The sequence below is a fragment of the Mus caroli genome, chromosome 2, assembly GCF_900094665.2.
Source record: "Mus caroli chromosome 2, CAROLI_EIJ_v1.1, whole genome shotgun sequence".
Classification (NCBI taxonomy): Eukaryota; Metazoa; Chordata; class Mammalia; order Rodentia; family Muridae; genus Mus; species Mus caroli.
In genome coordinates, this window is record NC_034571.1 from 112094943 (window position 1) to 112107275 (window position 12333).

The following is a 12333-nucleotide window of genomic DNA, read 5'->3' on the forward strand; positions in this document are numbered from 1 at the left end:
CTCCCCTCCCCTCCCCTCCCTCTCTTCTCACCTCCTCCTTCTCCTTCTTCTCTTCTCCTTTTCCTCTTCCCCCCCTCCCTCCTCTCTCTCTCTCTCTCTCTCTCTCTCTCTCTCTCTCTCTCTCTCTCTCTCCCTCCATAGACTAGGGTGACCTCAAACTCCTGCCTCTTCCTCCCAAGTGTTAGGATTAAAATTGTGTTCCACTTCCAGATTTGAAACCCACTGGTTAGAGTAGACCCTTCAATCCCTGTGCAGAACTCTGACAAAAGGCCTGGATTCAAGATCAGGAAACCTATGACAGGCAGTTGATAGACATAAGATTGCCTAAGTATTGCTGCATACAGGGACAGAAAGCAACAGTGTCCAGACCCAGGAAGTCACTCCCTACTGTTCACAGTGACTCATGAGGCCCCTCTACTATATTCTGCTCACCTTACCAGGGATCTGGCCCAAGCCCAAGGAGGGCACTGCTGGCACAGCCCTGCTAAGAGCTGGGTTTCCTGGCAGCCAGTCATAGTGGGCAGGTCTGACCTGTGCAATACGATCTGTGGTTACAGCCTGGGGCAAGGGCTGGTTGCAAAAGGGGCCGGTGCTCCTGACGATGTCTGCTTTCGGTCTCACGGTCTCACTGGTAAGCTGGTTCCCAGGAGAATGCAGAGACCAAGGAGGGTGCGTCACCTCAGCTCTGGGCACCACTCTGCTCTTATTCGGTAGCAGAGGACACAGCTGCTTCAGGTGTGTGTGCTCCCATTCACACAATCCATGCTGAGCAAGCACACTCAGCACAAAGACACTCACAGAGGACAACTCAGAATCGAGCTCTGACACAGAGATACAGGCCGGGGAAGCTGGGCAACACAGATGCTTAGACATGAGCACAAAGACCCTTGAGCTTCCCCAGCTACAAATGCAATTCTATATAACACACACTCTTGAGGGCAGACCTGATGCAAATACAGGCATATGCACACTGTTAATAAAGATGGCTAGCTAGGGCTGGAGAGAGGGCTCTGTTAATAAGAACACTGGCTGATTTTCAGAGGGGTCCTGTGCCCACATGGCAGATCACGACTATCAGAGCCAATAACTCCAGTTCCAGGAGATCTGACATCTTCTCTGGCCTTGGAGAGCACCGGGCACACCAGATATGCATGTAGACAAAAATACCCATAAATATAAAGTAATTTAAACATTTTAAATAGCCATTCACATTTACATAGATACTCATGTATGTAATTACTGACTTTTGCACTGAAAAATGTTCGAATACATAGCCGAGTCAGCCACACAGAGAAAGACACATGTGTGAAACTGTATACACATTTGTCATCTAGGATTTATTGAATACTCATGATCCATGACTCATCCTCCAGCAGAGATAAGCTCCCTCCCCCAGCCACACACATATAAACGCATGCTTCCTCAGAAATTTACTTCAGATTGGGGGGGGGCAGTGTGGGGGAGACTGTCACCAAACCAAAGATAGAGGACATGTTTTTCTGCTCTCAATGACCCATGAATCCTGCTCCCCCCCACACACACAAAAGAAATAAATCAAGAAAACAAACAAACAATCAAACAAAGGAACTAGCATAGCTGTATTGTGACTTATGCTAGCTAGGTGAGGATCTAGCCAAGGGTGTTGAAGTCAGGGTGAAGGAACGGTCAGAAGACAACTTGCTGGAGTTGGTTCTCTCCACTACATGGATCCTGGGACTGAACAAGAACCTGTCCTCAAGATAAAAGGTGAGGAGAAAAGGGAGCGGCGTGTGGGCAGATATCTGGGAACACAGCTCAGAGGGTAGATCACTTATGCACGGTGCACAAGACCCTAAAGTCAATCCTAAAGACAGCCAAGGAAAGAAGGAAGGACGGTGGAACTAATTTCCTTCTGCTCGGGAGGCAGAAGCAGGAGGTCCTCGTGTTCCAGGCTAACCTGGGCAACATAATGAGAATAAATAGGTAAGTGTATGTGAACAAACACACCAATGGCTGGACTGTAGCTGAGTAGGCAGAGTACCTGCTTGGCACACACCAGGCAGTGGATCTGTGGGTACTGAATCCCAGTTCTACATAACCTGGACATGGTAGTGAGTCCCTGTAATCAGCACTTGAGAGGTGAAGGCAGAAGTATCAGAAGTTCAAGTCAAGGCCAGCCTGGGCTTCAGGTCAGTGCTGTGCTGAGCCATTGTCAGAGACGTTTCTTCTTGCAGTAGATAGGAGCTAACACAGCGACCCACAACTGGACAGCGTGCAGTGAGTAAGTGACCTAAAAGTGATGTCTTTATTAATCCCCCCTCTCCAGGGCTGAGGGAGCTCTGAGGAAGAGGAGGCAGAAAGATGGTGAGAGCCAGCAGGGATGGAGGACACCAAGGAAGCAGTGTCTTCCGACACAACAGGACTGGCACTTAGGAAGTCACAGAGGCTGTGGCTGCCCAGGGCCTGCACGGTCCAAGCTGGCTGAGATTCCAGTGCTGAGAGAGACAATTCAACACGGCCTCCCACCCCTAGCCAAGAAGTTATCTCCAACTGATATCCACTTGCAAAGGAAAAACTTAGGGGGCTAGAGAGATGGCTCAGTGGTTAAGAGCACTGACTGCTCTTCCGAAGGTCCTGAGTTCAAATCCTAGCAACCACATGATGTCTCACAACCATCTGGACAGCTACAGTGTATGAATATACATAAAATAAATAAATAAATCTTTAAAAAGAGGAAAAATTAGTCTTCTCCAAGGGATTCTCAGTGGGTGTATTAGTCACACTTTAGGGCAGGCCCATTGCCCATCAAACACAAAACAACTGCAATTGTGATTACAGGGATTCGATGCCAGGTCCAGGAATTTGTGCTTTTGTAGATTTTCTGTCTCATGTTGCTTTGTTTGGGCATTTTTTTGGTCTTCCTTTCCATTTGATTATATATTATGGTTACTGATTTGTATTTTGGTGGTTTTTGATTTGTGAATGTATCTGGTGTTTTTATTTTATCATTGTTGTTTTGCTTGCATGTTTGTTTTCTAAGGAGACAAAGAGAAAGGGCATGGAGCTGCTTGGATGATCCCACCAGCATAAGATCAAAGGTATGTGCCAGCACTGCTGGCCCCAGACATTTTCTTCAGTGCTGTATCCACTGCTCTTGTGTATGTAGAACAATGAACTCCTTGGGACACATACACACATACACACAAAGATGGGCCCAGTTGAGAACAGGAAGAGAATTAATGGGAGTGGGAGGGGGACAAGAAATGTTAACAGTGTGTGTGTGTGTGTGTGTTGAATATGGTAAAAAGCCCTGTGAAAATGTCCTAATGAGCTAGCTGGGTAGTGTTAACGCACACCTGGTAAATACCAGCACTCATGAGGCAGAAGCAGGTGAGTCTCTTTGAGTATGAGGCCAGCCTGGGGCCTTTAGAGTGAGTTCCAGGACAGCTAAGGCTCCAGGAGAGACCCTGACTTAAAAAACAAACAAAAACATAATAATGAAACCAACTATTATGCATAGCTAATACATACTGACAAAAGCACTAAAAAATTAAATAAGCAAATTCAACGAAAAAATAGAAAAAACAATCTGTGAGATCCCATCTCACAAAATTTACATTGATGTGGACATTGTATTTGCATATACATTTACATGCATATATGTATATACATTTGTATATAACACATGATTTTATCCAAGTAATAACAACTATTCCTATAAGGGTAGACACCTATAGAATGCTTGCTTTAGTTGAGCAAAGCCTTTTGGCTTTTGATCCTTAGGACTGAAAGAAAAAATTGAAACGTCTGTGTCAGGAAGCAGAGAAATGCTGTGCTACAAGAGGCGGTGTGAGAGGGGCAGACTGGATGCTGGACAGCCTTGTCCTGCACACGTGCTGGCCCCAAGCCTGGGGCTCTGGGTCTCAGTGACACAAACCTGGAGCTGAATGTGATCCTGGTGAGTCTAAACAGTTAAGGGACAATGGTACACACTGTCCAAACCCACAGGGCATAAGTGTGGTCTCTTTGGCAAAGCTGGGAGTATCTTTAGTGTTCCCTCCCTGTGCTGAGCAGCCGTGAAGACACAGACAGCCCAGCACCTTCTGGAGGAGGAGGTGCTAGAAGATGGCCAGAGGAGAAGCAGGCTACCTGGGAGGGGCAAGGGGACATTTTTTAAAACTCGATCTTGCAAAAGCCAAAACTTAGCCAAAGACAGGAAATAATTGAGGATCATAAAACAAATTGTGCTGGTCCAGACTGCTGTCAGATTTGAGGAGGCCTTAGAGGCCCAGTGAAGAGAACAGAACTGACTGCAGTGCTGGGGGAGGGAGGTGCCTGGGAGGCACAGGGATGGATGCAGTGGTGAGTCAGTAGATCCTGACCAGGATGAGCGACTGTCATGAGGGGAAGCGTGAGCACAGAGGTTGCAGCCTCAGTGACTCAGAGATGCTGGGACCATGAGAGAAACCAGACTGTGCGTGCAGTGGAGAGGCCAAGGCCACCAAATCAGGTTTCTTCGTCCCAGAGTCCCAAGAGCCTTTAGAACGATTTGGCAATCTCTACTCAAGACTACTTCATTTTGCAAATAAGGAAACTGAGTTACAGACAAGGGAAATGAGCTGGTTGGTAGGGCTGGCCTCTTATCCTAACACTTGGGAACCAGGGGCAAGTGGAGCTTTGAGAGTTCCATGCTAGGCAGGACTATAAAGTGAGGTCCTGTCTCCAAAAAAAGAAAGAAAGAAAAGAGAGAGAGAAAGAGGAAAAGAAAAAAATCAAAATTATTTGCCTGTGCTGTTGGATGTCAGGACTTGAACTTTTAATCTTGAACTTGGGTCTGTCTTTCTCTCTGTCCTAGAAAGGAGCACACCAGGTAGGCTTAGGGTAGCAGCTAGCCATGGATCTATCTGTCATAATGCAGCTTACCACCTCCACCTAAGGAAATAAGGAAACAAAAAAGGTGGCTGGTGCTCTCAGGGATAGGAGACTTTCTTGGCTAAAACTGAACTTGGGGTTACCTAAGGTTTCACTTGACTAGTATTTCTGTCCCTCAGTGATGCTTATACACACACACACACACCTGTAGCTTCCTGGAGAGGGACCTGGGCCCCAGTGGAATGAGATAGGGGATGGGTGCTCACCTGGCCTAGCAGGTGCCTAGCAGGTGTCCTAGGTGTCCCTCAGAAGTACTTCTATAGAACGCCACCTATACACCTAACCCTGCTGCTCCTCTAACCACTCAGTTACATATTACCTTTTTTTTGTCTCTAGACCACAGTTTCCTTATGGTAAAATAAGTTTTATTTTTTCCCCAAAATACTCTTTAACGTGCCTCTTAGTTCCAGTCCTTGGATTCCCATTCCCCTCCACGCCTTCTGCCAGTGAACCCTCACAGACACAAGATTCCTGGGGTCAAACCTCTATTTACATTGTCCACAGCCAGCACCCTAACCTGCAGTAGGTATGTATGGTCAAGGATAAAGACTGGTCCAAACAACCCAAGGCCACAGCTTTGGCCAGTGGTTGAGTTTTAAAGCTGTATAGGTTTTGCTTGGTATTCAAACTGGGGTGACACGTCTCAGCCAGACCCTGGGTCCTGAAAAACAGTTCAAAGAATAGGAGCAGAAAGGCTAGAGGGCTTGAGATTGTCCTAGAGCCCCAAAGCTGAGCATCACACTCTAGAAAGGAGGGGGAGAAGGGAGGGGCCCCACCTACCTGATGAGGTCATGGGAAAGCAGCTCTGGCCCTGACACCTGGGGAAACCCGTTTCCAGGCTGCTTCCCACGCTAGCTCTCCTGGGAACCAAGTAAACCAAGCCCCAAGCAGGGAGCCCCACACCTGTTCCCCCTAGTCCAGTTCCCATCACACTGTCCCATCTGATCCAGCCCCCACCCTTCAACCAAGCCTCAGTTTCCAATCCATCTACCAAGGCTGTCAGGCCTTGGCAAAGGTTATGAAGGGGCATTGGGCTGACCACTCCAGGAGACCACAGACAGCAGCTTGAGAAATGGAAGGTTTTATTTGCAGATTGTATAGCTCACCTTCTAAACTATGACCTTGGGGAAAGGGACAGTCCCTGCCCCTTCCTCCTTCAGGCTCCTACCTGCAGCTCCTCCCCCTCCCTTTGCTGGGCCTTAACTCTCACTTCCTGCCCCTCTGCTAGCCCAGCCAGTTTGGCCAGTGCCTGGGGAACCCTGAGACCCAGTTCTTCCCAGGGAGCAGTCCTGTCCTCCCTGGCCTTGGGGCTCGAGGGCAGCCCAGGTGTCAGCCTTCTCCACAGCTGTCCACCCTTCTCCTCTTCCTGTCTTCCTCCTTCCAGGCCCAGGCCTCTAATCTGCCTCCTGTCCACCACTCACCTCACTTTCTGTTTTCCCTCTCAATTTCTCACTGCCCTCTTCTTCATAACCCATCTCAAACGTCTCCAAATCAAGCTGACCAGCCGCCAGCCCTGCAAGATGCCCCACTGTTCTCCTTGATCCTCGAACTGTGCTAGGAGATGGGGATGACCCCGAGGGGCCTGCATTCAGCCAAACTGACCTGTGGCCCCAGGATAAGAAACTGAGAATTAATCCCAAGCTGCTCAGCAGCACTGACGCTGATGGAGCTATCCCATGAAAATCAAAGTGCTGGGATTTTCCTGTGAGTCTTGACCAAAGAAATCCAAATCGGACAGCCCCTGCACAGACAGAGCTCACCCTGGCTTACCAGGGTGTACAGCTTTGAGGCCCATGTGCCCTGTGTTCAATAGAGAACTGAGTTCCAGGGGTTGGCCAGGCCCTGCCAGTATCCGATGTCTCAGGGTCCAGAAGTCCCAGGCCACCCGCCTATCTCTTGCACTGCCATAGCTGCTCACACAAAGCAGAAGAACTTCTTCCAGCGACAGCGAGACAGCGTGCGCACACCTTTTGCATTCAGTTTCTTCTCCAGGCGGGCTTTGTGCTCAATCGCACTGAGAATGGCCGAGTCGAACACCTCCTTCAAGTTCTTCTGCGTCAAGGCTGAGCACTCAAGGTAGCAGCAGGCGCGGATCTTCTCAGCTAGACCTTGGGCTTGGGGTTGGGGTACTGGGCCCTCCCGGCCTCCTTGGTCCAACTGAATTAGTACATTGACATCGTCCCTTAGGTCAGCCTGAGTGCCCACCAGCAACACAGGTGCTTGGGGGTTGTGAGTGCGGATCTCAGGCAGCCATTTTTCTGTTATGTTTTGGAAGGAGCTGGGCTGCACCACGCTGAAGCAAGCCAGAAAGACATCGGTGTCCGGGTAGCAGAGAGAACGAAGCCGGTCAAAGTCCTCCTGGGGTGGCAAGGCTAGTTGTTAGCAACATCATTCCCTCCACATTGGAACCAGAATCTGCTTCTCCCTTGGGGATGGAGACCTCAAAGTGCTAAAGCCCAAGGCCTGTTCCATTCCCACTCCATGCAGGGATCCTCCCAGCCTCCAACCCTCTCCAACCCCTTGCCTAAGGAAGGCTACACCCAGGTTCTCACCTGCCCTGCGGTGTCCCAAAGCTCGATTCGCACAGGGGCTCCATCGACCAGGACTTGCACTGCAGAGGTGGGGAGGGGAAAGCATGACTTAGGCACAGCATCCTCGTCCCTCCAGCAGGCCTCACCAGCGCCACCTCCGGGCCTGCTCCCGGGGTCTTCCCTACCCTCCCGCCAGCAGGCTACTGAATGCACAACCCTACCCAGCCTCAGGGGCCCCGGGGTTATAGAACATACCGGAGAAGGTGTCTAGTGCTGTAGGCCGATAGCGCGCGGGGTACCCATTGCAGGTGTAGCTCACGATGAGGCTGCTCTTGCCCACCGCGCCATCGCCCACCAGCACGCATTTGATGCCCAGCTCCGGAGGGGCGCTGCGCCGCCGCGGAGGAGGGGTCGAGGCCGGGAGAGGCGGTGGCTCGGCCTCGCTTAGCTCCCGCGGCGGCATGGCCCGCTCCTGGGGTAGCAGAGGGGCCAGCCCGGAACAGGCTCCGCGGCACTCGGGGAAGCAGGTTCCGCAGCCGGACGCTGACAATCTGTCCAAGCTGGGCACGCCCGCTAGAGGCTGACAGAAGGTATATATGTTGGGCCCCGCCCACCTCATCTGCATGTCCCTAGTGCCCCGACCCCGCCCACCGACCTGGAGCCTCCCTCTGCAGAACACCCAGGAAAAAAAACCAAGCATCCAGAAAAGAAAGGAATATGAAAACCAGGCTCCACGAAGGTACAAGGACAAAGCCCGGGCATATGGTATTTTGGTAAATCCACAATTTATTGTTAGTAGGAAGATGCAACTACAGAATCCCTAATACTGCATGTTCAAATTAAACACATCACATTCATCTTTTCTAAGTTAATAACACTATCTATCTATCTATCTATCTATCTATCTATCTATCTATCTATCTATCCAAGTACTAAACATCAGAATAGTAATTTTATTAATAAAGTATTTTGTTAATATACTGAGATTGAAGCTGAGAATGTAGCTCAGAGTGCTTGCCTAGCATATAAAGTACTGGGTCTGATCCTAGTACCCTGGCTTGGCAGTGCATTCCTCTAACCCCAGCACCCTAGAAGGATCACAAGTTCAAGGCCATCTTCTGTGATACAGAGTCAGATGGACTATAATGTGAGACCCTGTCTCAAATAAACAAATATCATGGCATGGGGCTGGTCCACATCTTTATTCCCAGCACTGGGGTGGTAAGAACAGAGGGAGGAGCAGAGGTATAAGGATCTTGTGTGTTTGAGGCCAACTTGGTCTACATAGTAAGTTCTTGGCCAGTTAGGACTAGAGTGAAACTCTGTCTCAAAAACAAAGAAACAAAAATATGTATACACACATATATTATAGGGGCTGGTGATGTCATCTATGGTAGAGTGCCTGTCTAGCCCTATGTTTAATGTCTAGCTACACACACACACACATGTATACACACACAACACACACACATACATATAAATGGGCTGGAGAGATGACCGATGGCCAATGAACTTCTATACAGATAGAATAGCCATTCAGACAAAAGGTGTGGAACTTCACAATGGATTTTATACTGTCATTATCAAATATATTTTGAATATTTTTAAAGTCTTATTTTTATGTGTATAGGTGTCTTGTCTGCATGTATGTCTATGTACCACATGGATGCAGTACCCAAGAAGACCAGAATAGAATGTCAGATTCCCTGGAACTGGAGTTACAAAAGGTTGTTAGCAGTTATAAGGTACTTGGACCAAACTCATGTCCTCTGCAAGAGCAACAAGTGTTCTTAACCGCTGGGACATTTCTTCAGTACCCCCACCATACATTTGAATATTTATAAATTCCCCAAATACCTACTATTGTCCTTTTTAAGTAATGATTTTACTTGTAATTAAGTGTATCTTACATGGGCATGAATATGTGCCTGTGAGTACAGTGCTGAGGAGACCAAAAAGAGCCTGGGACCCCCTGAAGCTTGAGTTACATAGGGCTATGCAGCTGCCTGCCTGAGTGCTAGGAACAGAAGTCAGGTCCTCTACAAGGGCAGCATGCATCTTTAACCACTGAGCCATCTCTGCAGGCCATCCCTAATCTTATCACTACCATAAAAGCCCATCATTACTATCCATTTGCAGATGCTCTTTCTGGGCCACCTACTGTCCTCGCCCTTTTTAAGGAACTCACAGACTCAGCCTTAGGAAGGTCAACTAGAGAGCAAAGGAGTAGCCAGATACTAATTCAGTCTCTACTGTAGCCAGAACAAGTGACACAGGCTGAGGATCCTTTCTCTGACTCTAGAAGTAGCTGTCATCTCAGTCTGCACAAAGATCTCAGAGACGTTCCCACAGGCGGGAAGACAAAGGGGAGAGGCCGTGAGCAGTACAGAGGCATCTAGTACACTAGATATCTAGCCTGACATGGTGGCACTCATCTGTAATCCCAGCACTTGGGAGGCTGAGGCAGCAGGTTTGCTATAAAACAAAGCAAGGCCTGGGTTCTACTCCCAGCAAGACCTAAATCTGGAGTGAAGGCACACTCCTATAATCCTAGTGCTTCAAAATCAACAGCAGAGGGCTGGAGAGATGACTCAGAGGTTAAGAGCACCAACTGCTCTTCTGAAGGTCCTGAGTTCAAATCCCAGCAACCACATGGTAGCTCACAACCATCCATAATGAGATCTGATGCCTTCTTCTGGTATGTCTAAAGACAGCTACAGTGTACTTACATATAATAAATAAATAAATCTTAAAAAAATAGCAGAGCAGGGCATAGTGGCAGACATTGTTAATCCCAGCACTCTGGAGTCAAAGGCAGGCAGATCTCTGTAAGGCTGAGGTAAGCTTGGACTACTCACTGAGTTCCAGACCTGCCAGGGTTACACAATGAGACTTTGTCTCAAAATAATAAAATAAAGAGGTAGGCAGGGGGCTGGAGAGATGCTCGGTGGTTAAGGGCACTGACTGCTCTTCCAGAGGTCCTGAGTTCAATTCCCATGGTGGCTCACAACCATCTTCTGGTGTGTCTGAAGATAGCAACAGTATACTTATATACATAAAATAAATAATTAAAAAAAGAGGTACAGGCAGGAGCATCAGAAGTTCAAAGCCTCCTTTGAACTTTGCCAAGCTCAAGGCCAGCCTGGGAAATATGAAAATCTGTCTCAAAGGGGAAAAAAGCCAAAAAAAAGCTTTTTAAAATGTAAATTGAAGGGTGATACTTTTAATCCTTTCTGAAGCCATGTAAATAATGCAGTAAGGGAACAAACATGGGAGATGTCTGTTGGGCATGAGTAAATGTTCTACCTTAGTCTGAGACTGGCCATTCTTCTTTCGTCTCATGGGTGAAGTAATTTCTGACCAAGGTCTCTCTGTCTCAGCTGGTTTGGGTACAGTCCTGTCAGCAAGAGGGGGAGGGAGGAGACAACCTGGGAGCTGGTGAGTCATCTATTTCTCAGCTGAGGACTTGGGACTCTGGCTGCTACTTCTGGGAAAGTCCTCTTCTTGGAGGTGTTGGGGTTGTGGTGTCGGGGTTGTGTCTTCCTGACTACTTGCTGCATCCGCCCCAACTCCCAGATGTATTTGCTAGGATTACATTTTGGCACCAAAGTTATGTCTTGGATAAATGGTATGTTCTAGGATCATCAGGAAACAGACAAAAGAAGCCTAGAACATATGTAGACAGAAAGTAAGGAGGTGGTAATCAGACAAACATGACAGGGAAATGTAAATCGTGCATATGAACAAGAAGCCACTGGAAGAGTCTGTGATGGTCCAAACTGAGATATCTGAACAAGGTAAAGTGATATTATAACGTAGTATAAGACAAATATTTATTAATTCATACCTACAAATAATTTATACATAAATAAGGTGTGGATAAGAATTTCAAATAATGTTTTTCAATCCTTGGCCTTGAAGGAGACAGGAAATAAATCTTTTTTTTTTAGAGGTAGTGTGTCACATAGCCCAAGTTGGTGTTGAATTATCTATGTATTAGAGGATGGCCTTGAGCTCATGATTCTCCTGCCTCTGTGTCCCAGAGGTTATAAACTTGTACCATCATACCTAGACTAAACACACACTTTTTAAAATACACATGTACACGTGTATGAGTAGATACACACGTGTGTATGTGTGTGGAGGTTGGAAGACATCTTATCAGGTATTACCCACAGGAACACTGTCCACCTCCTATGGAACTTATTTCTCATTGGTTGACTGCTTACCAATTAGGCTAACTTGACTGGCCATCAAGATCCCGAGACTGATCACCACCTGGCATTTATATATGGTTCTGGGGATGGAATTTAGGTCCCTGTGTTTATATAAGGCAAAAGCTTTACCAATGGAGCCAGAAGGGAGAGGTAGGAGGGTTATAAATTCAACCCAGGATGAACTATATGGCAAGACTGTATCCCAATAAATAAAAACAGGGCTGCAGGGGTGGCTCAGTAGATAAGTGCTTGCTGTGCAAGCCTGATGACATGAGTTCAATTCCAAGAGTTCACCTAAAAGTAGTTGGCTCTTCAACATACACAAAGCACGGTCGGTCTGTCTGTCTGTCTGTCTCTCTCTGTGTCTCTCTTTCTGATACACACACACACACACACACACACACACATACACAGAAATAAAAACAGAAAAAATGGTCAATATGCCATATTGGTGTAAAATATTCATAATTAAAGTAACCTGGATGTGGGGATACATAAAAATGCCTCAGATAATCTTTCTCAATTCTTCTGTTAATCTAAACTCTTCTAAAACAAGCAGCATCTTTTTTTTTGTTTTTTCTTTTTTTTCGAGACAGGGTTTCTCTGTATAGCCCTGGCTGTCCTGGAACTCACTTTGTAGACCAGGCTGGCCTCGAACTCAGAAATCCGCCTGC

General features: G+C 47.5%; 1 protein-coding gene across 1 annotated transcript in view; it reads right to left on the reverse strand.

Moving 5' to 3' along the window:
* Positions 1-5976: 5976 nt before the first annotated feature.
* The window catches only part of Rhov (ras homolog family member V), an 8777-nt gene continuing 2420 nt past the window's right edge, over positions 5977-12333 (reverse strand). The window contains exons 2-4 of the mRNA XM_021156285.1: positions 7698-8022; positions 7464-7522; positions 5977-7269 (exon numbers count right to left, since the gene is read on the reverse strand). Coding sequence (XP_021011944.1) covers positions 6826-7269; positions 7464-7522; positions 7698-8022 — 828 coding nt within the window. The 3' untranslated portion in view covers positions 5977-6825. The remainder of the gene's footprint in view (positions 7270-7463; positions 7523-7697; positions 8023-12333) is intronic.